This window comes from Chrysemys picta, chromosome 1 (genome assembly GCF_011386835.1).
Source record: "Chrysemys picta bellii isolate R12L10 chromosome 1, ASM1138683v2, whole genome shotgun sequence".
Lineage (NCBI taxonomy): Eukaryota > Metazoa > Chordata > Testudines > Emydidae > Chrysemys > Chrysemys picta.
In genome coordinates, this window is record NC_088791.1 from 74,388,907 (window position 1) to 74,413,138 (window position 24,232).

The window sequence follows — 24,232 nt, forward strand, 5'->3', positions numbered from 1 at the left end:
CTCCAATGTATCCAAATCCAAGACTTTTCTAGGTATTGTATTTGTGTGATGCAATTAATGTGTACATCTGCATTTTCTGTGTTGTCCATTGTATATAGATTAAAACTTTTACATTCTGTTAATAAATACTAACCTAACAGAATAAGAGAAGTGACATATTTTGAAATATTTTTGTGGGAAATGTGGTAGCCTAAAATCTCAACATTTGGCACTTCAACTAATACTGGTTACGTATTGTGGTATCTTCTATTCTCAGTATTGGAAGATAGATGAGTAGCATGGTGAATGCTTAATTCCTAATGGCACCCAATATGGTCTGTTCCCAGTGGTGGCTTCGCAGAAGCTTTGCAGAATTAAGGATAAGCAATTGATATATTTTACAATATAATTCCATAAAAAGTGTTTAATTTCCATAAAAAATATAACAGAATGGCAATTGATAATTGATTTAGAGATAAAAATTCCAGATGCAGAGGAAAGATTGATCTGTTGTAGTATTCTTAAGAACAGTATCCTGAGTTTGGTGACCAAAGTCTCTTCTCTGTTGAGAGAGGATGCTGAAGGAATGCATCTTTACCCTTATTCACAGATTCTGAAATTAGGACCAGTTTAAGTTGAACATTCATATTTGTACATTAACGATAATGATCGCATGTACCATAACCGCATGTGGTACACAGTAAATGGTTAAAACACACACTATACATAAAACTACTCAGAAAGGCTGGAAAAAATCCCTGGAATTTCCTCATCAGAAGGGCAGAATACTATGCAAAGTATCCATCAAACCATGTAAAAGATCAGCAGAAGACTGAGATACATGAGCATACTGTAAATGTGAAAGATAAAAAGAGTCTTAGGAAGTAAAATGTTGACACTCAAACAGTAATTAAAGAACAGGAATGAGCTTGTCCTTTTTCTCCTCAGATGTTCTCTAATAACACTGGAATTACGAGACTGAACAGATTTTTTTGGGGGGGGGGAACAATGCTTTTTTTTTTTTTTTTTCAAATGAACCTACCTACTTTCTTGCAGCTGTTATGACTCAGAGTGTATCAGTTTTACAACTAGTGCAGTGGCGGAAAGCATTTAATTATTCTATAATTTATGTGAACAAAAAGCTAGGTTGTCATTTTCTGACAGACATAAGAGAAAGCAGAGTTACTAATGTCTATGGGGAATCACTGTCTTTTATAATAGATTGAAATAATTATATGCTCAATGGATAATGCAAACAGTCTTGCATCCTCTTTTTCTTTTGGATAATCCAGGCAAAAAGAGTCGGTAAGATATTTCTTTCATTGCATGTGTAGTTTTAAAAACCACAGTTAGCACAGGACATAGTAATTAAACTGTAAAGTCAAACTAAAAAATGTTCCTTTCTTTTAAACTCATGTTTTTTTTGTGAATGATAAAGTATTCTACCTTTATAAAGTGTACTTTATTACCACATTACTTTAGTGTTAGTGTACTTTATTACCACATATTTCCGTTATTTTATGTGGAGCTTTTAAAAACAATAATCCTGGGAAAACTCACATATACATGATGGTCAACTGCTACAGTGTCAGACAAATACAGTCATTTGTTTGGTCATGCTTTCAATTGTGTGCATACCTAGGACAACACACAAAATCAAAATATGAACAAGGTATGATGAAAATAAAATGAACAAGCAACCTACTTTTTCTTTAGTCTTCGGTCTTTTTCTGCTTGAGTTCCAAGTTTGCCTAATCCCAGAGAGTCCTGTGCTGCAGCCTCTGTTTCCATAAAACCTCCTGTGTTGAAACAGTAAGCAAAAAGGAACATATTTCCTCATAGTTCTTTTCTGATTATTCCACTCCTCAACCCAACCCAATTTTTATTTTACTTATTTATTTTTCTCTTTTTAAGTCTACTGCTTGTTGAGAATACCTACTATCTATTTATAACCACAGAATTAAGGAACAAATCTGACCAAACCTTGACAAAGGCTTTATATATCCTTCTCACTACCTGGAAAGGTCTGAGTAATGTTTTTAACTTCCAAACACCTGTCTGTGAGGGAAATACTATTATTCCCATTTCACAGATGGGGGACCGAGGAAAAGGGAGACTAAGGGTATGTCAGTACTTCAAGCTGAAGGTGTAGTTAAGAACATAAGAGCTGCCAGACTGGGTCAAACCATGATCCATCTTGCCTGGTATCCCTGTCTCTGAAGTGGACTGCACCAGAGCTTCAGGAGGACTGTACATAACACGGCAGTTATGGAATGATCCAGTCCTGTCTTCCTCTCACAGCTTCTGGTAGTCAGAGGTTTAGGGTCACCCTGATCCTGGTGTTGAATCCCTGACCATCTTGGCTAATAGTCATTGAAGAACCTATCCTCCTTGAACTTATCCAGTTTCTTTTTCTGTATATACATATATATAGGGCCATCACAACATCCCATGGCAATGAATTCAATAGGTTAGTTGTGTGAAAAAGTACTTCCTCCTGTTTGCATTAAACCTGCGGCCTATTAATTTCATTGGATAATCCCCAATTTTTATATTATGTGAAAGGGTAAATAACTCTTCTCTATTCACTTTTTCTACACCATTCATGATTTTATAGACCTCTATCATATCCCTGCTAAGTCATCTCTTTTCTAAGATGAACAGCCCTAATCTTTTTAGTCTCTCTTCATATCTGGAATCCGTTCCACACCCTTGATCATTCTTGTTGCCCTTCTCTGAACCTTTTCCATTTCTACTATGTCCTTTTTGAGATGGGCCAACCAGAACTGGACCCAGTACTCAAGGCATTGGTCCATGTATTTATATAGTGACATTATGATATTTTCTGTCTTATTTTCTATCCCTTTCCTAATAGTTCATAAAACACTGTTAGCTTTTTTGACAGCTGGTGGACATTGAGCAGAAGTTTTCAGAGAACTAGCAAGGTGACTTCAAGATCTCTTAGAATGCAATTTAGAACCAATCATTATATATGTATGGTTGGGATTATTTTCTCCAATGTCCATTACTTTGCACTTATCAATGTTGAATTTCATTTGTCATTTTGTTGCTCAGCCACCCAATTTTGTGAGATCCCCCTGTAACTCCTCACAGTGTGCTTTGTTCTTAACTATCTTGAATAATTTTGCATTGTCTGCAATCTTTGCCAATTCACTTTTCACCTCTTTTTTCCAGTTCACTAATGAGTAAGTTTTACAGGACAGGCCCCAGCTTGAGGAGACATACCGTGCTAGCTTTCATTAAACTACCACACTAAAAACAGTGTAGCCATGGAGGCCCTTTCCCTTCTCCAAGTATGTACCTGTCCAAGGCACTAGCGACATATGCAGGGTGGCTAGCCCATCCCACTGGTTGTGCCACTGTGGTTATACTTTATTTTTTAGCATGCTAGCTCAATCACAGATAGCACAGGTGTGTCTTCTTGATCTGGAAATTACCCCTCCCACTCAAAGTGTAGACATTTCCTTAGTGATTTGCCCCAGATTGGGGAGGAAGCCTGGGGTGAAGCAGGGAATTGAACCTGAGTCTTCTAAGTCCCAGTTTAGTACCTTAGCCATTGGACTGATCATCCTTTCTTGAGGACAGATATCTAGTAGGGGTGTCAAATTATTAAAAACATAATCATGAGAGTAAAAAAAAGTTGTGATTAATCGTAGTTTTAATCATACTGTTAAACAATAATAGAATACCAATTTAAATGTTTTATACATATTTTTGGATGTTTTTCTACATTTTCAAATATATTGATTTCAGTTACAATACAGAATACAAAGTGTACAGCGCTCACTTTATATTATTTTTATTAGAAATATTTGCACTGTAAAAAGGATAAAATAAGAGAAATAGCATTTTTCAAGTCACCTCATACAAGTACAGTAGTGCTGTCTCTCTATCACGAAAGTGCAACTTCCAAATGTAGATTATTATTTTTTACATAACTTCACTCAAAAACAAAACAGTATAAAACTTCAGAGCCTACAAGTCAAAGCAGGAAGGGGCATATGAATGTTTAGCTGATCCAGCATGTAAAGTCCTTGCAAAGACAGCTACAACAGTGCCATGTGAATGCCTGTACTCACTTCCAGGTAACATTGTAAATAAGAAGCAGGCAGCATTATCTCCTGTAAATGTAAACAAACTTGTTTGTATGAGTGAACAAGAAGTAGGATGCAGTGGGATTGTATGAGGTGCATTGAAAAATACTATTTCTTTTCTTTTGTTTTATCTTTTTTACAGTGAGAATATTTGTAATCGAAATAATGTAAAGTGAGGACTGAACACTTGGTATTCTATGTTGTAATTGAAATCAATATATTTGAAAATATAGAAAAACATCCAAAAATATTTATAATACATTTAAATTGGTATTCGATTATTGTTTAACGATGTGATTAAAACTGCGATTAATCACAATGTTTACAATTCAGTTAATTTGTTTTGCGTTAATCGCATGCATTAACTGCGATTGACAGATAGATAGACAGACTGACCTGTCTGTCTGTCTATCTATCTGGTGTCAAACCATATTACAAACTGAGGGCTAGATTGTGACTCTATGCTCTGCCCTAAAAAAGCAAAGTATGTTGTTGTGGTGTTCCAAGAGCACGTGAGGAGGGATATTGTGACAGCTTATTTTCCCTGCTGCTCGGGGAAGAGAGTGAACAGCAGTTTAAAGTGCCCAACCTGCTGGCTCTGCTCACTTCTCACCTACATGTGGGAGAGGTGGATGTAGGAGCTCTGTGGAGCCTGCTTCCCCTCCCATGCTACTGCCCATGATGTAGGTAACTGGGGTAAAGTAGGCAAATATCTAGATGAGTTGATGTACCCCCTGGAAGACCTCTGAGTACCCCCAGAGGTACACGAACCCCTGGTTGAGAACCACTGCTCTATGGTAACTCCCTAGTGCAAGACTGAAGTCACATTTTGGCCCTGAATTAGTATATATTAGATACTGGCATTATCTCGGACAACATAATAGAATTTACAATATTAGTTACTTTAAGCAACTAATTTTTCTTTAAAAAACAAAACCAAATGGATATAGGGTATCACATAGAGGAAATTTGCAAACCACTTTAACACGCAGTTCAGTCAAGCGAGAGCAAAAATCTATTGGTGCATCAGTTTGCTGGTGTTGAAGAACAAATGCCTTTTTTAAAGTCATCCTTTTAAAATATAAATCATTCTACTGTTATAACTGTCTATAGGACAAGGGTACATTTTCAGTATTGTAAACAGGGCATTAGCCACATAACTTCCAAGATGGCAGCGATGCATCTGATCACACATACACACAAAAATCACCTCATGCATTGCTTTATTGTTAGTGTCCTTTGATAGAAGTTTTATAGAATACTTTATCATATGTTTCCTTCTGACCCTTGTAAAGATATCACTTGCACTCTTTTGTGTAGATTAAGTTGCTTTAGATATAGGTAGTGTGAGTTCAGTAACTTTTACAGAATGGAAAATATTCTTAGTATAATATACTTTTACAAAATACAGTTGTGCTGTTTGAATAACCAAGAAAGGATGGCAAACCTGGAGTTATGGCACCCATAGTCTTAAATGTATATGTGAATGATAAGTGCTTTATAACATTCCTGTCTTGCAAACTGATCCACACACTTGCACCCACACAGATCAGCTTATATAATCGGGATCTAAAAATCACTGTAATGTCTGGTTTGTATTAGGGACAGATATAGCTAATATGTAACAGGAGAAGAAACACAAAAAGAAAATTTAGCATGATATCCCAAAAGGATGTTAGAAGATGCACAAGCTGATAAAGTCAGATGAGTTAACAAAAGATGCAAAGTCCCCCCAAAAAATCTTTTAAAAAGTATAAATATGTAAAACATGTTCTAAGGAATGTATTAGACTTTGGATAGTAATGCAAATAATTTAGCAGACATTGAAAGAATAATAACTCACAAGAGTAACAGATTTAGCACTGGAAAACCAGTTCGCTTGAATACATACAAGAAATTTGGTACAAGGAAATTATCAAGGTGAAATCTTGGCCCTATTTAAGTCAGTGGTAAAACTCCTGATGTTCCAGTATTGTTTTTTTTATCAACATAACTCAAATGAGAGATTGTGAGAATTTATATACATATAGCTATGTTTTTAAGAGATATTACTGGTTCCAGAAATATTATGTATACTTAAAGTTGCTGGAGCCAGAAACATCTTTGGCACTGAGATGATCTTTTTAAGTGCACTCACTCTCTGTGTTAGTCTGCATATGTGTGCGCACACACATATGCAGATGACTGCACACATGAATATATGAAAAAGAATGAACATTTTTGCTGTGGCTAGTCAATAAGATCTATTTAATGCTGTCTGTTGCTCTATTGAAGAAAAGGGAAAGTATCTTCCAAATAACAGGAAAAAATGAATATTTGTAATAGTAAATTTGTACTTGCACAGGCCACATCAAGATTAGTGAAACCCGGAAGAAAGAAGTTAAATAACGACTGTTTTTATTCCCCTTTGTCAAGTTAATTTGTGTAAAATCTGATTTTAGCAGTCAGAGGTACAATGATGTATAAGTCTCATGACATAGCATCCTAAAAATATATATGAGAGATACCTATTGCATAGAACTGGAAGGGACCCTAAAAGGTCATTGAGTCAAGTCCAGCCCCCTGCCTTCACTAGCAGGACCAAGTACTGATTTTTGCCCCAGATCCTTAAATGGCCCCCTCAAGGATTGAGCTCACAACCCTGGTTTTAACAGACTAATACTCAAACCACTGAGCTATCCCACCCCCCTAAATGTTAATGAAACTTGTAATACAGTTATAACTATATCATTATAGTTGTTATGGCACTAATTCAAGCAATTCTGTAAAAAATTGTACTTTGTGTGTGTTTTTGCTATCTTGTATCACCTTTAAAATACTAGCTCTATACTAGTGTAAGCATATAAAAGCTGCCTGCCACAAAAGACTTCATTTCCTTCTCTTTTCTCATCTGCCTTGGTTACAAATTAAAGAGGAAACAAATTGCTCTGTATTTCAGTAGCACAGTGATCACCCTTAATAGCTTCTAAAAATGCTTTTGTTGCTTCTTTTTGGTTACTATATGTAATAGTATGTTTTATTGATCCTGGCTATGTTTATTTAAAATGCATGTTTTTCACCTTCCCCACAGTGAGTTGGGGATCTATTAGGTTAGGAAATGGTGGTTAGGTTATAATGTCACAACTCATCATGTAAATCTGTGATGGATATCCAGGGGATACAGATCAGATAAAAAGTAGATTGGCAAAGGATTTAAAGGAGGCATACTCTAAAGGAGTAAAAAAGTGGGTTCGGGCAAATACAAATTGTACAGCAGAGAGTCAACCCTCTCTCCTTCATAGCTCCCTTTAAACCTCATAGAAAGGAGGTGTTGGGGTCCCAGCAGCGAGATGGCTAGACCAGGATGGAAAAGGGGAAGGATGTCAGCAGCCCCCAAACATAGGGAAATGAGAATGGAATTACCTACACTGTACAATTTTATTTGCTGGGTACATCCAGATAGTTTAAGAATAAAGTTGCAGTCTAATTAAAACCACATCCAGTGTCTCCTGTTCTCCTTCTGGCATAGCCAGACAATCATCTATTGCAAATATTCACTAACGTCTGTCTGAAACTTCATGAGTTGGTGCTTGGGAATTATAAATGTGTTTTATCAGATTACGCATATATAGCATTAACATTTTTAGGTATCATTACGATAGTAATTTACGGTCATCTTCTGTTGCTTCTGTGACAATCTTTACAGGAATTTTCCATTCTGCACTGTAAAGAGCAGCATAGAAGACCAATACGTTTATTTTATCTTTCTCCTCTGGGCTCTGAGTTACTGTAAATTAATACAATATTATGTATAATTTGCCAGTATCAATAAAATTGGTCTCATGGAATGTAAATGGGAATTAATAACCCAGTCTAAAGATATAAAATTCTCAATCAGTGCAGATGGGAACATGCAGATTGACTTGAGAGACCCATTTAATAGATTTTGAAATGCACTAAACTACCACATGATTGAATAAATCAGATTTTCATTCTTTCCCTAGTGATACAGCAAGTGAAGCCTAAATTATGATTAAAACTCAGTCCTTTTTCAAGAACACAGGGTTTTAGTAGGCAAAGAGAGGAAGATAGGTGTCCATAACAAGAGAGATAGAACAAAAATTCTCAATTCTTTGATTTTATACCGATGGATGGACCTTAATAACCTATTTTCTTATGTGGAACCTTAGTTATGTGGTTCTTGATTGTGATATATCGGGAGCAGATTTCACTACGGATTTAGGTTTCTAACTTCAGGCACTCAAGTTAGCCAGATACATTTCAAATTGGTGAAGTCTTTTAAAATCTCTCTCATGGACTTGTCTGGTTCCTGTTACTGTAGTATCTGAATGATTCACAATCTTTAACGCAGTTATGCTCACAATACCCCCAAGAGACAGGGAGGTGCTATTATCCCCATATTACATATAGGGAACTGAGGCACAAAAACTGAGTAACTTGCCTAAGGTCACACAGGAAGCCTGTGGTAGAGCAGGGAATTGAACCTGGGTCTTATATGTGCCAAGCTAGGCCACTTACCACTAGACCATCCTCCCTCCCAAAACACTAATCATACCATCTAAAGAAGAGTGATATTTTCTAAGTTATAATTTACGACAAAAGATCTTATGAAGTCCTTACCAAGACAAAACTCATACTGATGTCAATAAGCTTTTAAATGACTAAGGATTTCATGATTATATACACAGCTATAGCAAAATGGTGAGTATGAAGTTACAGCTGAAAATATATTCCGAACTAGTGTAATGTAAACCTACAATAATAAAAAGATTTTTAATATGAATTATAATGGATGTTATGATTCTGTCACTGTGCTGCATGTTGCAACAGGACCACGTCAAACTATCATCTTTTTTAGGCTCTCAGCTATCTGGATGCTATAGAACATCACATTCTCACTGATATGCCTTCTGAGCAGTAGCCTAAAGGACATTATAATTAGATTTTTTCAAATTAGTGTCAAGAATGACAATCTGGACTGAAGTACCTATTTCCTGAAAACACTGTTTTTTCTCCGTTTCTGCTTCGTAAAGTTTGTCCACTAAGAAGCATAGTGGAAGCCAGACAGACTTATAGGCAGATTTAGTGCCATTAAATGAATTAAATAAGGATCGCAGCTGAGGAAAAATGCCTGAACTGTAGAAAGAGAATGGGGAGTTTCAGTGGGAAATGTGACCAATAGCAAGAGGACAGCCAAGGTATGACCAAAACAGCCAGGAACTGCTACCCAGTGAGAGACTGGAAAACTGAAGGGTTGTTACATTGAGTTTTGAGAAACTCCCAGATTGCATTATTAAGACAAGCTCATTACTGTGGGAACGGAAAGTATTACCCTTCTATTTTCATTAGTTAAGGGTATGTTGTTAGCAATTTTGCCCTAATACAACAAAGTATTTAAGCATGTGCTTAATTTTAAGCTTGTGAGTAGTCCCATTGACGAGGCTAACTCTCAGGAAACAATGAAGCTTGTTAGCTTAATAGATTTCCTTTCATTTAGATCATGATTATACCAAATTCCTGACAAATATGCTCATTACTATAGTGAAATTTAATGGAAAGGTTCTGCCAATGCAAATGAGGAATACGCCATTTAGAAAACAAGTAAGAAGCAAAAACATAAACACAAAAATGACAGTGGAACAATGACCTAGGCCTGGTACAACTAATTCCTTACTGAGCTGTCCAAGTCGAGCCTTCTCTTTTTTACCGAACAAACGTCCTATTGAAGACTTGATTCCTTTCTTCTTGGGAGCTTTGTGTAGGGAGTCCTGGCTGCTACTGGCACTGCCAAGACCAATACTTTCTGGCTCCAGTGAAGCAGGCAAACTACTGTAAAATAGAAAAGAATAGATAGGTAACATATTACCCTCCTGGCTAGGTTTCATTTTCTCCTGAGCAGCTGTACAAATTATCTAGAATCTAATAAGAGCCTCTTCATAATTAGAACAATTAATCAAATTATTGATGTTTTCTTTCCTGTACATTTTAGCAACATATAGAATAGTACAATATCTAATGCTCTGGTCTCAATCAAGCTGAAGCAATCCCACGAAAAATGGCAAAGAGGAAATAAAACGTAAAGAGTCTTTCAAATTTGTTTTGCCAAAAATGATGCTGGGAAAATGTATGAACCACAGCAATATACGGTTTCCCAATTGAAATTTGAAGTGTTATTTGTAAAGAAAAATATATGAATGACAAAGTTTTTATCTCATTTACATTGTGTAATTAGACAATTACAGAAAGAAAATTTCAATCAGATAATTTCTGTTTGTTTCATTCATTAACCAAATACAGCATACATTATTGACTACATATTTAAATCAAAGCAATTCAGATTTTGAGCATTTATAAAACTCTAAAGCAGACATATTGACATTACAAGCTACTTCATGGATTTAATTTTAAAAAGGAATGTTTTGCAAAACAGATTACTATATATTCTATATGGATACATTCAGTATTTGCTACTCGGAGTGCACATTTACCAGTAATTGCCATTCAGTGTTATCTCAGATAATGAAGTTATTTCCTGTGCCCAGCTTTGGATTCCACAGTATAATAACTATTTGACAACTATTTGCATTTTAATAGTGTATACTCTATATTGTATATTTATTACACCTTTCAATGACTAACCATATTCCAATTGGCCAAGACACAGCCATGTGAGTAAAAGAGTTGGTTATTTGTCATCCTCGAATAATCCACTATAATTAATTAAGGTTTGTATCAAATAACACTGATCAGCTTATAAGTAGAACACAACAGTCAGGAGGATACAACCATCTACATTTCAAGGATATAAATACCAAGGGGAAGAAGTAGTTAGAGTGGCACAAGGTGATTTTATAATTAAGTTTGATAGGGATAAAATTAAGAATGGAAAAATGTATGCTGTGTATCAGGAAAAAAATATAAAATCTCCTGAGACCACTGTTGGAATCCTCAAAATTTGGTACATTTGAAGTTACACTGGACAAACACTAATGCATGGTAGGAAACAACAATCTTGCACTGGTAGGAAAATGGATTTGATTATTTAATTTTATTTTTCTGGGTGAAATTCTGGTCCTACTGAACTCAGTGGCAAAACCATCTCCCTCCATGTGTAATTTCTATCATTCATGCTGAGCCCCATCTCTCACCATCTTGAGCAGGCACTGTGTAACTGTAATTGGGTCTTCCGTGGTCAGGCTGCCTAGTGGCTATATCACTGGTCTTTCAGTCTGTAAGGCCAGAGGGGATGGTAGGGAGATACGGGCCCTCCCTCTCTACCAGATCCCAGCCCAGGGCCCCATGTAGATCACCCTAAACAGGGGAGATAGGTCTCCCTCCTGGGAGGGTGTCAAGACCTGCTTTCCTGGGTTACTTCCTACAAGTCTCTTCAGTTTGAGGCATGACCCCGCTAGTCCAGTTTACCGGGGGCTTGCCTAGTCAGTTGCCTCAGGAGCTGGGTCTTATCTGCAGCCTCCCTTGGCAGGGGAGCTCTTACTTGTCTCAAGTGGCTGCACTGGCTGGCAGGTAGCTGATCTGTCCCTTCAGGCAGGCAGGCAGAGAGCTCCTGCCTCCTCGCCAGTTAGCCCCTAACTGAGCCAGGCTCCCTTCTTTCTCCCCTCACCCCCAGGCCTAGGATTGGCTGCAGGTATAGTGGTGTGGGGCTAGCTGAACCCAAAGGTTTTCTTTAACCCCTGCTATGCTGGATGGCAGTTTCTCTGATCCCTCATAATGACAATACATGAGAACAATCTCCACCATGTGAAATATCACTTTGTTAATGAATGTAAAATGGGGTCTTGTTTCATCAACTAATGAAATTAACAAATTATTATGAATAAAATACTCCTTTAAAAATCTTCTCTCTCCCAGTTTTTCTCGTGTCTTTTTCTTTTCACCTATATTCTTGAATTCTTAAAACTTTGTACCTGCTTTCTATGTTTATCTCGTTGCTCCTTTCCATTTTTTAAAATCATATTCTGTGATTCTTTTTGCGTTCCCTTATTTCTTCTCTTTTCACAACTGTTTTCCCCTCTTTCAGTGATTTTATTTCACCTCTTTGAATATGTATTTTTTTCTTGTATAATTACTGTACAACCAGTGAAGAAATGCTGGTCAGATACTTACATCATATCTTTCATGCTAGGGAGCAATGCTGCATAACTATCACTAGAAATGATTGTTTCAAAATTCATTTTCACTATTTTTTTCAAATGGGTGAACCTAGGGAAAATTAATTTATAGCAAATATTTCCAGTCCTGAAATATTTTCTCTTTCTTAGGCCAAGTTTATAGTAGAAAAAGTTTGCTGATATAGTTATATGGTTCCAAACCGTAGTATGGACACCATTTATCCTGGCAAAAAAGGTCTTTAGCTGGTATGACTTATACTGCACCCCCAAGCTAAATAAGCTATTCTGGCAACACGTTTATGCTGGGATAACTGTATCTACATTAGGGCTTTTGCCAAGCACAGAAATGTCATTAAAAATCAGACCCCAGCTGATATTACTACACTGGCAAAAGTTTCTAGTGCGTAGACCTGGCCTTAATGAATCTACTCGTCCCTCTTCTCTGGATTCTCAGTTTACTCATCCCCTATATCCACATCAATGTTGTCTCTTGGCCTCCTGCAAAACACAGGACTTGTTTATGCATAGCCACTTCTTGCCCTGAATTCCCCCTGTCCTTGTCTTCTCCATCCATCAGGATTATCATAATTTAACAGCACTCTTTCAGGTGAATATTATAACTGTTCTAAAGTAGTTATAACTTAAAGTTAGATCAAAGACATGACATAAGAGAGAAACATACAATATTATTATTATTTGTTTTTTAGCACCAGTGTAGTGCTTGGGATTGTAGAAAAGACAAAGAAAAGGACATTTTCTGACTTGCAGGACATACAATCTCAAAAAAGGTCAGGGTGTACTGGAAAATCAGAAGAATCATATACTTTTAAAAGGATATAACGTGGTCAAGTTGTGAATTTGTGACTCATGTTATGAGCTTCTTACCTTCTGGCATCATTGTGGTATGAAGAAGGAAGGGTATGAGTCATCCTGATGGCTCTGGGTGTTGGAGGAGGAGAGGTTTCACATTTTATTGTGGCTTTATCTTCACGTCCATCTTCTTCTACCACTGCAATCTACCAATCAAATATATCAGTGAGAGTATGCATCAGCTTTTCAAGACTTCTGGAAATTTCAGCAAGTATTTCAAGTATTTGTCAAATGATGAGATCTGGAATCAATTGAAATTATCTGAGCAAATGAGCAAATGTTAGGATTATGTAAAAACCCCATGAAAGTATTAGGAAACAGACCAAATGTTCTAACTGTGCCAACCTAAAATGTATATTATAAATGAAAGAAATAACTTAGAAAAGCAGACTGTTCCTATTATGCAGAATAGACTTGATCCCGCAAAGACCTTAGCATACAATAACTTTATGCACAAGTAGTCCAATTGAACTCAATGGGACTACTCATGTGTTCAAAGTTTCTCATTCTGGTCCGACTAGAACAAGGGTGGTCTAACCTAGTGGTCAGAGCAGGTGTCTGGCCTAGTGGTTGGAGCAGGCATTAGGCTTAGTGGCTAGAGTCAGAGCCATAGTCAGGAGTCAAAGCCGAAGGTCAAACTGGAAGGCAGGAACTGGATACCAGCGCCAAGGGTCAAGTCATAGGACAGGAACTAGAGTGAGCTGGGTATCAGGTGAGGAGTTCAAGGCAAGGACTCAGTGCAAGGCAGGAGCAGCAGGAACAAAGTAACACAAGACTAGTCACAGTGGTGGGCATGAACATTGTGAAGCCAGTGAGCTGCTGCCGGTGTAAAAGCCAGCCTGCTGACTTCTGCAGCCAATCAGGCAGCATGGCTAATCAGACAGGCCAGCTATACCAGTGAGGCTGCCTGGAGACTAGCTCTGCTGCAAGCCCTGATTCCTGACACTCATGAGTTAAGACTGTGCAGGATCAAGTTGATTGTTTTCACAGCTTGTTTACGAAGGGATCAAATTTCTAGATCATAAGCGTGAAGGAAATGGATTTTTGTCACAGTTTTTGATGGCTTTGCTAATCTCTCTTATACCAACATTATGACATTCTATCCCAGTTATATACATAGCTGCATATTGTACCAGCACAGACAAAGCTCAACCTTAAAGATTATGGCTGCTCCATCAATAAGAAGAGTGAACAAAATGTTCTGTGAAAGTACTCAGAATGTAACTACGCTTGGTTTATGATGGAGTGTTTCTTAATAGTTGCACTAAAAGATGAATTATCAGATAAAGTCACCTGAGAAACGTAACTCCTAACACTGAATTAATTGTTGATTTTCACTCACAAGCATTTTCAAGTTGGAATAAAAATGAAAATACATTTTTCCAATTGTTTAGATAAAAATGACATAAAAGTTTCATAAAAGGCATTAGAAATGAAAAAAAGATGTTTAATACAGCTAATCTATCATTAAAATATCGAGTGTCATACCTTTCGTCGATGTTTCCTTAGATCACTTGGCTTCGGTTGATGAAAAAAGCAACAACAAAAAAGAATTATTAGTAAACCTTATTTGACCAAAGAAACACTCAGACTACACATATATATTTATTCTGACATAGAAATAGTGACAAGAATACCTATTCATATTCTCCAGATGCCCTTGACATAACTTAAAAATACCTTCTGAGTGCAGTAATTTAGAGAACCCACCACAAAGCCCTGCTTTCCTGCAAATAATAAGCCACTCCCACAAGTCCCCTTCATTTTCATGTGCCTGGAAAGAAATAAAGTTTTCAGACATGATTTAAAAATTTCATTTTTAGTTCCTTTCCTCCCATATCTCCCATAAATCCTCCCTAAAGAATCAACAATAATAAAAGGATAATGCTTTCTTGCAACTCTCTCCTGTTTAAAACTTTTTAAATATTTCACTGAAAAACAGATACGAGAGCAAAACATCACACAAACTGCAGTACATGACAGAGGGAAATTTCTATCCTGTTACGGTAAATCTGAATGAATATTTTTGTGTACCTGACATTTTCAATAATTCATCAAAAACACCAATCCTCTTGACCGCAGGCATTATCTCACCATGGAAGTCTACTAGAACATACATTGTTCAACCGCTTAACACTTCTACTTTAGGCAAATGTGTCACTGTGATATGCAGCTAGAGCTCAACAATCCTGCAGAGTTTCTTTTATGCAAATTTACATAGACCTGTCCTGTGAAATCTGGCTGCAGTTATTGGCATCTAGCCAACTCTTATAGGTTTATTTGGAAGTTTGTGTACTATAGAATCTAAACCTCCAAGAGGATCTCCCAACTTAACCCTTCCACCCAAAGAGAGTTTGTCAGTCTGTCCTATCCATCCCCAGGCAGCCGGAACAGGCAAACCATACCTGCTGAAATAATTACATATTGAGAGCGGGGGGCAGTAGCATTGTAACATGCTCAGTGTATTATTTGCTAGAGACTCCCAATGGATTCCATAACTACCTGGCTAAGTCTTGTAGTGGGGGAAATGCCTCTACTCCTTCGTCTGCTGGACTTTTGTTTGCAGTTTTCATTAGAACCGAAATGTGAATCTTTTGGACAACCCTTTTCAGAGCACTTTCCCCACTCATTTAGTTTAGTTTCAGAATAATTTTTTTGAAATGATTCAATATCAATTTCATGCTCATTGGTGGAACACAGGTGGTTTAAGGAATATTCAAACACACTATATGTGGTTTAAATATAATACAGGTTAAATGGAATGTGGGAAAACAAGTCATCCCATGCAACTGGCCTTGAAAAGCATATACAGAGAAATGCACAATGTGCCACTTCTATAAAACAGAAAAAAATCACCTAAAACACCTTTAAAAATAAGTTTTAAAAGGTTTTAATATCAATAATGTCCTTGTAAAGCATTTGCTCGAGATTTAAATCTGACCTAGGATTAACAGCCTTCAACCCTGCCTCAAGCTATGTTTTATTAAATGGATTATTTGAGACTTCATTGCTTATAATAAAAATCCTATGTAAATTGGTTCCAATACTTTTTACTAACTATTATTAATTATTATTTCTATTACATTGGTACTCAATGGCCCTAATCAGAGAAAAGGGCCCCACTCTGCTAAGCACTGTACAGAGACAATAAAACCCAACACAACTTAGTCTTTCCTCCAAAAACCTTACAACCCATATATAGAATCATAGAAACAAAGGACTGGAAGGGAGGTCAGTAGGTCATCTAGTCCAGTCCCCTGCACTGAGGCAGGACAAAGTATTATCAAGACCATCCCTGAGAGGTGTTTGTCTAACCTGTTCTTAAAAACCTCCAATGATGGAGATTCCACAACCTTCTTAGGTAATTTGTCCCAGTGCTTAACTACCCTTACAGTTAAGTAGTTTTTCCTAGCATCTAACCTAAATCTCCCTTGCTGCAATTTAAGCCCATTACTTCTTGTCCTGTCCTTAATGGATAACGAGAACAATTTATCACCTTCCTTGTTATACCAATCTTTCATGTACTTGAAGATTGTTATGTCCCCCATCAGTCTTCTCTTTTCCAGACTAAACAAACCCAGTTTTTTCAATCTTTCCTCATAGGTCATGTTTTCTAGATCTTTAATCATTTTTATTGCTCTTCTCTGGTCTTTCTCCAATCTGTCCACATCTCTCCTGAAGTGTGGGGCCCAGAACTGGACACAGTACTCCAGTTGAGTCCTAATCAGTTCTGAGTAGAGTGGAAGAATTACTTGTTATGTCTTGCTTACAACACTCTTGCTAATACATCCCAGAATAATGTTTGCTTTTTTGCAACAGTGTTACATTGTTGACTCATATTCAGTTTGTGTTCCAATATAAGCACCCAGATTCTCTTCTGCAGTATTCCTTCCTAGGCAGCCATTTTCAATTTTGTATTTGATTATTCCTTCCTAAGTACTTTGCATTTCTCCTTACTGAGTTTCATCCTATGTATTTCAGACTATTTCTCCAGTTTGTCAAGATTATTTTAAATTCCAATCCTGGTCCTCCAAAGCACTTGCAACCTCTCTCAACTTAGTATCATCTGCAAACTTTATGTGTTCTCTCTATGCCATTATTGAAATCTTTTATGAAGATACTGCACAGAACCAGAACCAGAACCAGTACAGATGCCTGAGGACCCCACTCAATATGTTCTTCCAGCTTCAGTGTGAACCATTGATTACTAATCTTTGAGTAGTTTTCCAACCAGTTGTACACCCACCTTACAGCAGGTTTGTCTTGGCTATGTTTTCCTAGTTTGTTTGTGAGACTGTCATGTGAGACAATATCAAAAGCCTTACTAACATTGATATATATCACATTTCCTGCTTCCCTCCTATCCACAAGGCTTGTTACCCTGTCAGAGGAGGATATTAGGTTGGTTTGACATGATTTGTTCTTGACAAATCCATGTGGACTGTTACTTCACCTTATTATTTTCTGGGTGATTACAAATTAATTATTTGCTCCATTATCTTTTCAGGTATTGACGTTAAGCTGACTGGTCTGTAATTCCCTGGGTTGTCCTTATTCCCCTTTTTTAGATAGGTACTACATTTGCCCTTTTTCAGCCCTCTGGGATCTGTCCCATCCTCCACAAATTCTCAAAGATAATCACTAATGGCTTAGAGATCTCTTCAACCAATTCTTTAACGATGTATTTCATCAGGATCTGCTGATTTGAAGACATCTTCCTTGTCCAGGTAATTCTTAACTTGTTCTTTCCCTATTTTAGCCTCAGATCCTACCCCATTTACACTGACGTTCACTACATTAGTTGTGATCACTGCTAGCCTTTTTGATGAAAGCTGAAACAAAAAACACTTAGGCCATTATGATGTTTTCTGTTATTGTCTTTCCCTTCTCATTGAGTAATGGCTCTACCTTGTTCTTGGCCTTCCTCTTGCTACCAATGTATTTGTAAAAAAAATTCTTGTTACCCTTTATTTTCCTAGATAGTTTAACCTTGTTTTGTGCCTTGACTTTTAGAATATTGTCCTTGTGGGTTTTTTATATTTATCCTTTGTAATTTGATCTAGTTTCCTCTTTTTAGTATGACCCTTTTTTGAGTTTCAGGTCATTGAAAATCCTGGTTAATCCACCAGGTCTTTTACCATACTCCCTGTTTTTCCTATGGATTGCCATAGTTTGCTCTTGTGCATATGCAGAGACAACAAAATATGGACAAAACAAATTCTACAAGGGAGTAGACGAGGCTTGGTAAGGACTAGGCAAACAGCAAAAACAATTTGATCAGTTTATTTTAATAAATATCATGCTCAAAACTGCCATCACACATTTCCTTACCAGTGTCATGACCCCCATGCGATCCATTTCTCTGGCTGGACTGCGAGGGGTGAGTTTAGGGGTCGAGTGCCCACTAGGAGGAGAAGAGCTTGCAAGCGATGAAGCTGTCACTGATCCAGTGATAGATGTACCTGGATGAACTCTAGCCAGATTCAAGCCTTCTAGACTGACACTAGCTACTCTGTTCTCTATTTCTTCAGCACGCAGTTCTGTTGATTCTTTTTCTTCTTGAATTAACCTTATGGAGTAAGAAAGCATATGATAATATTCTGGTCAGTGTCAGCTACATAAGGTGTGTTTCAGGCTCTAACAGCAACTTCGCTTCTTTGAATAGTTGAGTATGAACTTACCTTTGCAGAAGTTTTATGTGAGTAGATGTGAGTAAACCCATAACAGTTTGATAAACATTAGAGGAACAAAACTGTATTAAGAATACTGCCTTGTAACTATTTATTCACAGTTAAGGCTGCTAATATACAACAATTTAACTATAAAAACAGTTTGGGTAAAATTTCAAAAGGTCCTCTACTACAGCATTATTAGTGAGCTTGCAAAATACAGGCACACGTACTTCTGCATACACTTTGCAGGTACAAAAATGTGCTAGCAGACTGGATAAACTCTAATATTTGCAAGTATTAGAATCCGCACCTGCAAAACCTATTGGACCCATATTCTAGGTGCTGATCTAACAGGAAATCAAACAAGAGGATTTGTGAAGTTACCCCTATTGCATCTAACACTAACTTGTTTTATGTATTTAAGGTTTATATTTAGCATTTATGTTATGTTATTTATACTGCTTCTACTGTCTACGGTTGGTAGCATTTTCCCAGTGATATTCTAAAACCAGTATGACTAATTCATAGCATTATAATTAACTTTTAGTGCTAAATCTGGATTCCACCCTGCTAAGTGGCCTTTCAAGTGGTGTGGGCTGCCGAAGGCAATGCACATTGGGTGATCTTCTGTGTCAGTAGCAGCATATGTCTAGTGCTTCTTTACCTATGTTGAGTAAAAAGAACAAGAGAGCTCGACACTCCTATTACTGTGCTATGCCCTATAGACCTCAATCTGCAATATGCAGGACCTCCGACAATTTCCACTGGTTTCCACTCAAAGGGATCCCAAAGACCTTCAGCGTGGCTCTTGAGGATATCTTTGCCTGCTCTCAGGGAGTAAGCTCAATAAGAACTATAAGGCAGGAAGGCAGATATTCCTCACCAGCAGAGAAACGTGACAAAGAATAAATGGGAGACACAACTTAGCATTCACCATTGTGTTGCACTTAACATTCTCAAAAAGCTTCTTTACTCATTTCCTGAGAGTGGTCTGGTTACTTGTTAGCGTTTAATTCCATCTCCTTCCCACCTAAATGATTTCATCAGTATTAGCAGGGCAGATGCTCCAAACAAAACCCAAATTCCTGTACTGTAGGCCCTGGTCTAATAAATACATGTGCTAACATGTGGGTTGCACCCACATGAACTCCCAACAGAACCCTCAATCTGGTCCCCAGGGTAAATTAAAGCAACTCTGAGGTTGAGGGCCAACTGAGTAGGACCCAAGGGGCTATTCTGTCAGACAAGAGATACCCCAGACAGGACCCTTGCAGTGGGCATAGTGACTCTATGCACCCAAGGTTTCCTCTAGGCAGGGGAATCCTCAGAGAACTAGATCTGTCAGCTGTACAGCTGCTTTGTGACACCAGAAAGTCACAAAGTAGCCAGAGCAAGGGACAGTAACTGCGCCAGAGACTTCAGGTTTTCTCTGGACAGTGTATTAAAAAGGGGATGACTCACTACAGGGACCATCTGTTTCTGAATGAATTTCACTAAGTAATGTACAAAAGGGCACTCATTTATGAGTAGTTTGTCCTTTCTTCATCGTCATCTGCCCTCTCAGTCACATATGGTCAAAACAATTACACATTTTCATATAGGAGGAAAGGAAGAAGTATTAGTATATCTAGAGGCAGAAAGAGCAGATGAAAGAATTGTGCAAGATACAAAGATGGGATCAAAGAAGTCAGTAGCAGCTCCTTAAGTTTTGAAATAGAGACAAACAGGCTCCTCACAGATGTCTACAGTGTGGTCTTCCCTTCTCTTGTGCATGTTAGTAATAATGCTTTAGTGGAACATGTCTTATTGATAAATGGGAAACAATTTTTTTTGATGATCTGTAATGCAACCAGCTATCTCCAAAATACAAAAGCTGTTATAAGAATCTTCTGAAAAGAAATCCTTTATTTGATAGTTAAAAAAACAAATTTACTAGGGCTGTCAAGCGATTAAAAAATTAATCGTGATTAATCACAATTTAAAAAAATAATTGCAATTAATCGCATGATTAATCACGATGTTAAACAATAATAGAATACCATTTATTTAAATATTTTTGGATGTTTTCTACATTTTCAAATATATTGATTTCAATTACAACAAAGAATACAAAGTGTAAAGTGCTCATTTATATTTATTTTTGATTACTGAGACTACAAGTCCATCCAGTCCTACTTCAGCCAATCACTCAAACAAGTTTTTTACATTTGCAGGAGATAATGCTGCCAGCTTTTTGTTGACAGTGTCACCTGAAAGTGAGAACAGGCGTTTGTATGGCACTGTTGCAGCTGGCATTGCAAGATATTTACATGCCAGATTCATATGTCCCTTCATGCTTCAACCACCATTCCAGGGGACATGAGTCCATGCTGATGATGGATTCTGCTCGATAGCGATCCAAAGCAGAGCGGACCAATGTGTGTTCATTTTCATCATCTGAGTCAGATGTCACCAGCAGAAGGTTGATTTTCTTTTTTGGTGGTTTGGATTCTGTAGTTTCTGCATCGGAGTGTTGCTCTTTTAAAACTTCTGAAAGCATTCTCCACACCTCGTCCCTCTCAGATTTTGGACAGCACTTCAGATTCTTAAACCTTGCGTCAAATGCTCTATCTATCTTTAGAAATCTCACTTTGGTACCTTCTTTGCGTTTTGTTAAAACTACTGTGAGTGTTCTTAAAATGAACATCTGCTGAGTCATTATCCAAGACTGCTACAACATTAAATATATGGCAGACTGTGAGTAAAACAGAACAGGGGATATACAATTCTCTCCGAAGGAGTTCAGTCACAAATTTAATTAAAGCATTATTTTTTTAAAGAGCGTCATCAGCATGGAAGCATGTCCTCTGGAATGGTGGCCGAAGCATGAAGGGGCATACGAATGTTTAGTATATCTGGCATGTAAATTCCTTGCAATGCTGGCTACAAAAGTGTCATGCAAATACCTGTTCTCACTTTCAGGTGATATTGTAAATAAAAAGCAGTCAGCATTATCTCCCGTAAATGTAAAGTAACTTCTTTGTCTTAGCGATTGGCTAAACAAGAAGTAGGACTGAGTGGAGTTTTAGGCTCTAAAGTTTTACATTATTTTGTTTTTGAGTGCAGTTATATAACAAAAAAAAATCTACATTTGAAAGTTACACCTTCATGATAAAAAGATTGCACTTCAGTTCTTGTATCAGGTGAATTGAAAAATACTGTTTCTTTTGTTTATCATTTTTACAGTGAAAATATTTGTAATCCAAAATAATAATATAAAGTGAGCATTGTACACTTTGTATTCTGTGTTGTAACAGGAATCAATATATTTGAAAATGTAGAAAAAACATCCAAAATTACTCAATAAATTTCAATTGGTATTTTATTGCTTAACAGTGCGATTAATCATGATTAATTTTTAAAATTGCAATTAATTTTTTGAGTTAATCGCATGAGTTAACTGCCATTAATTGACAGCCCTAAAATGTACCCTACTCATTTTGTTTTATTGTGTAAAACACATCTAATGCAGTTCTACTTCATGTGTGCTGAGTGTATGGTCTCCAGATACAACTCAAAATAATCCATGGAATTTGGAGACGCACTGTATTTTTGGATAAAATGTAAAATCATGTCAGACTTCAGGGATATTGTATCAGTAGAGATCACAAAAAGGAGATAACAGAAAAGGAAGCACACACTGTTGAATGTCTATTGTACTATTTTACCTTATATATGGAATATGAATTTGCCACTAAGAGAAAACCTCTCTCTCTCTCTCTCTCTCTCTCTTTTATCATCAAACCAGACATGGGGGGGCGGGGAGGGGGGGAAATAAAAAGTGTAGACGCTCAAATCTATGTTATATGTCTTAAAAATCTATAACTTTTATGGAAAAAAAAGAAATACAAAAAATCTGCAAATGAACAGTTAAGGGATGGCTGCAATCACAATTTCCTGCCATCACACAATCTTTCATCACTCATCATAACCCTACCCCAATTTACACTTCCACCCAACCTAAACTTTGCCCTCTCTGGGTTCATTTGTGAGGAAACTTTGCTGTTGGATCTACATAGTTGTTTTTCATGTAGTTTACTACACCTGTAGGAGAGACTTCAAAAGGAACATAGTCCCATGGTACATTAAATTATATTAAAGTTCTATCAATTTGTCTCATCGTGGTAAGTAGATGTAAGTAAATCCCCACTAGTGTTATGAAATGGGTTGATTACATTGGGCTGGAGTCTCCGTCTGCCAGGGGGTAGGGGGAGTGCATGAAGTAGGTAGGGGAGGCAGGGCCTGAGTCAGGAGAAGGGAGGGGGCCATGTCTGCAGACGGGAGGAGAGGAAGCATGGCAGAGCATGATGCTCTGTTGGTGAAAGATCTGCCAGCAGCTTAAGTTAAAGCTTCCCCTCCCACCAATATTTTAAAATTTACAATATGGCCAGGAAACTAAGATCAGCTCCTCTCATCCCTCTTCTGCATTGCATCTGAGCTCAGGCTGGGCACAGTGGAGAACTGAATCCACTGTATTTAGGCTTATGTAACTTTGCCAGTTTGTCTTTTTGACTACATTAATTATTGTGTCTATCAGCAAACATGTTAAGTCCTCCATCATCCAACAGTAATGTTGTAGTATAACACAATGCAACCAAGAAACAAAATACTGTGTCCTGCCATTTTAAGGCATAAACTCCTCTGAACAGTGTTCCTCACAAGGGCCCACCAGAAAAAGAAAAAGAAACAGACAAAGCGATGGCTGGCTTCAGATGGAGGGAAAGCCAAACATCCATTTATGATGTCTCTTGAAAACAGGCTAGTTACTCTGTGTGAGCAAGATTGTCAGTTTTTCTGTTCCACTGTTCCTTGTCTGAGCCTGGGAGCTTCCTATACCTATTTCCTCCTCAGGCTGGGAAGAGAGGAAAAGAGAAAGCTTCCTCCCTATTGCCTCTCCTTTACATCCTTGCTCTAATGAGCCCCTATTTAATCTCTCTGCTGCCTACCTTAGTGGGGCATAAGTATGCCCATTCACTGGATCTGTATTTGATATGTCCTTGTAATTCCTTCATTTGCCCTTCCTCTCCAGAAAACCAAAACTAAGGGGTACTTCCCCTCAAATGAGGCCAATGAAACAAAACAAATGCAGTTTGTAAGTCAAGCCAAGAATAAGTTTGAAAATTATTTTCAAAAAAAATCTGACAAAGAACCTTTTTAATCACCAGAATTGTAAAACCCCTGTTTCTATTTTTTTTCCAAACTAGTCAGGAAAAAAAACACCTACCCTGGGATAAGATGTGGTTTGTGAAATTTTAGGAGGGTTTGTTTCTTTATGGGAAAGATAGGACAGCGATTCTTGAAAAATTGAATTTATAATGAGACACTAGCTTCATCCTTAACTATGCAGTGGCTTCTTTCACCATATAATAGGAAATTTATGGATCTATGTGATTTTCTGTGGCGAAGGTATGAATATGAATTTGAAACC

The 24,232-nt window shown here is 37.3% G+C and overlaps 1 protein-coding gene across 7 annotated transcripts in view; it reads right to left on the minus strand.

Moving 5' to 3' along the window:
• Nucleotides 1-24,232, minus strand: part of PPFIA2 (PTPRF interacting protein alpha 2) — a 642,070-nt gene that overhangs the window by 66,419 nt on the left and 551,419 nt on the right. For all 7 annotated transcript variants that reach the window (XM_065559858.1, XM_065559854.1, XM_008166061.4 and 4 more), the window contains 5 exons: nucleotides 18,425-18,662; nucleotides 14,582-14,611; nucleotides 13,109-13,239; nucleotides 9,769-9,923; nucleotides 1,685-1,778 (listed from right to left, as the gene is read on the minus strand). In XM_065559858.1, coding sequence (XP_065415930.1) covers nucleotides 1,685-1,778; nucleotides 9,769-9,923; nucleotides 13,109-13,239; nucleotides 14,582-14,611; nucleotides 18,425-18,662 — 648 coding nt within the window. The remainder of the gene's footprint in view (nucleotides 1-1,684; nucleotides 1,779-9,768; nucleotides 9,924-13,108; nucleotides 13,240-14,581; nucleotides 14,612-18,424; nucleotides 18,663-24,232) is intronic.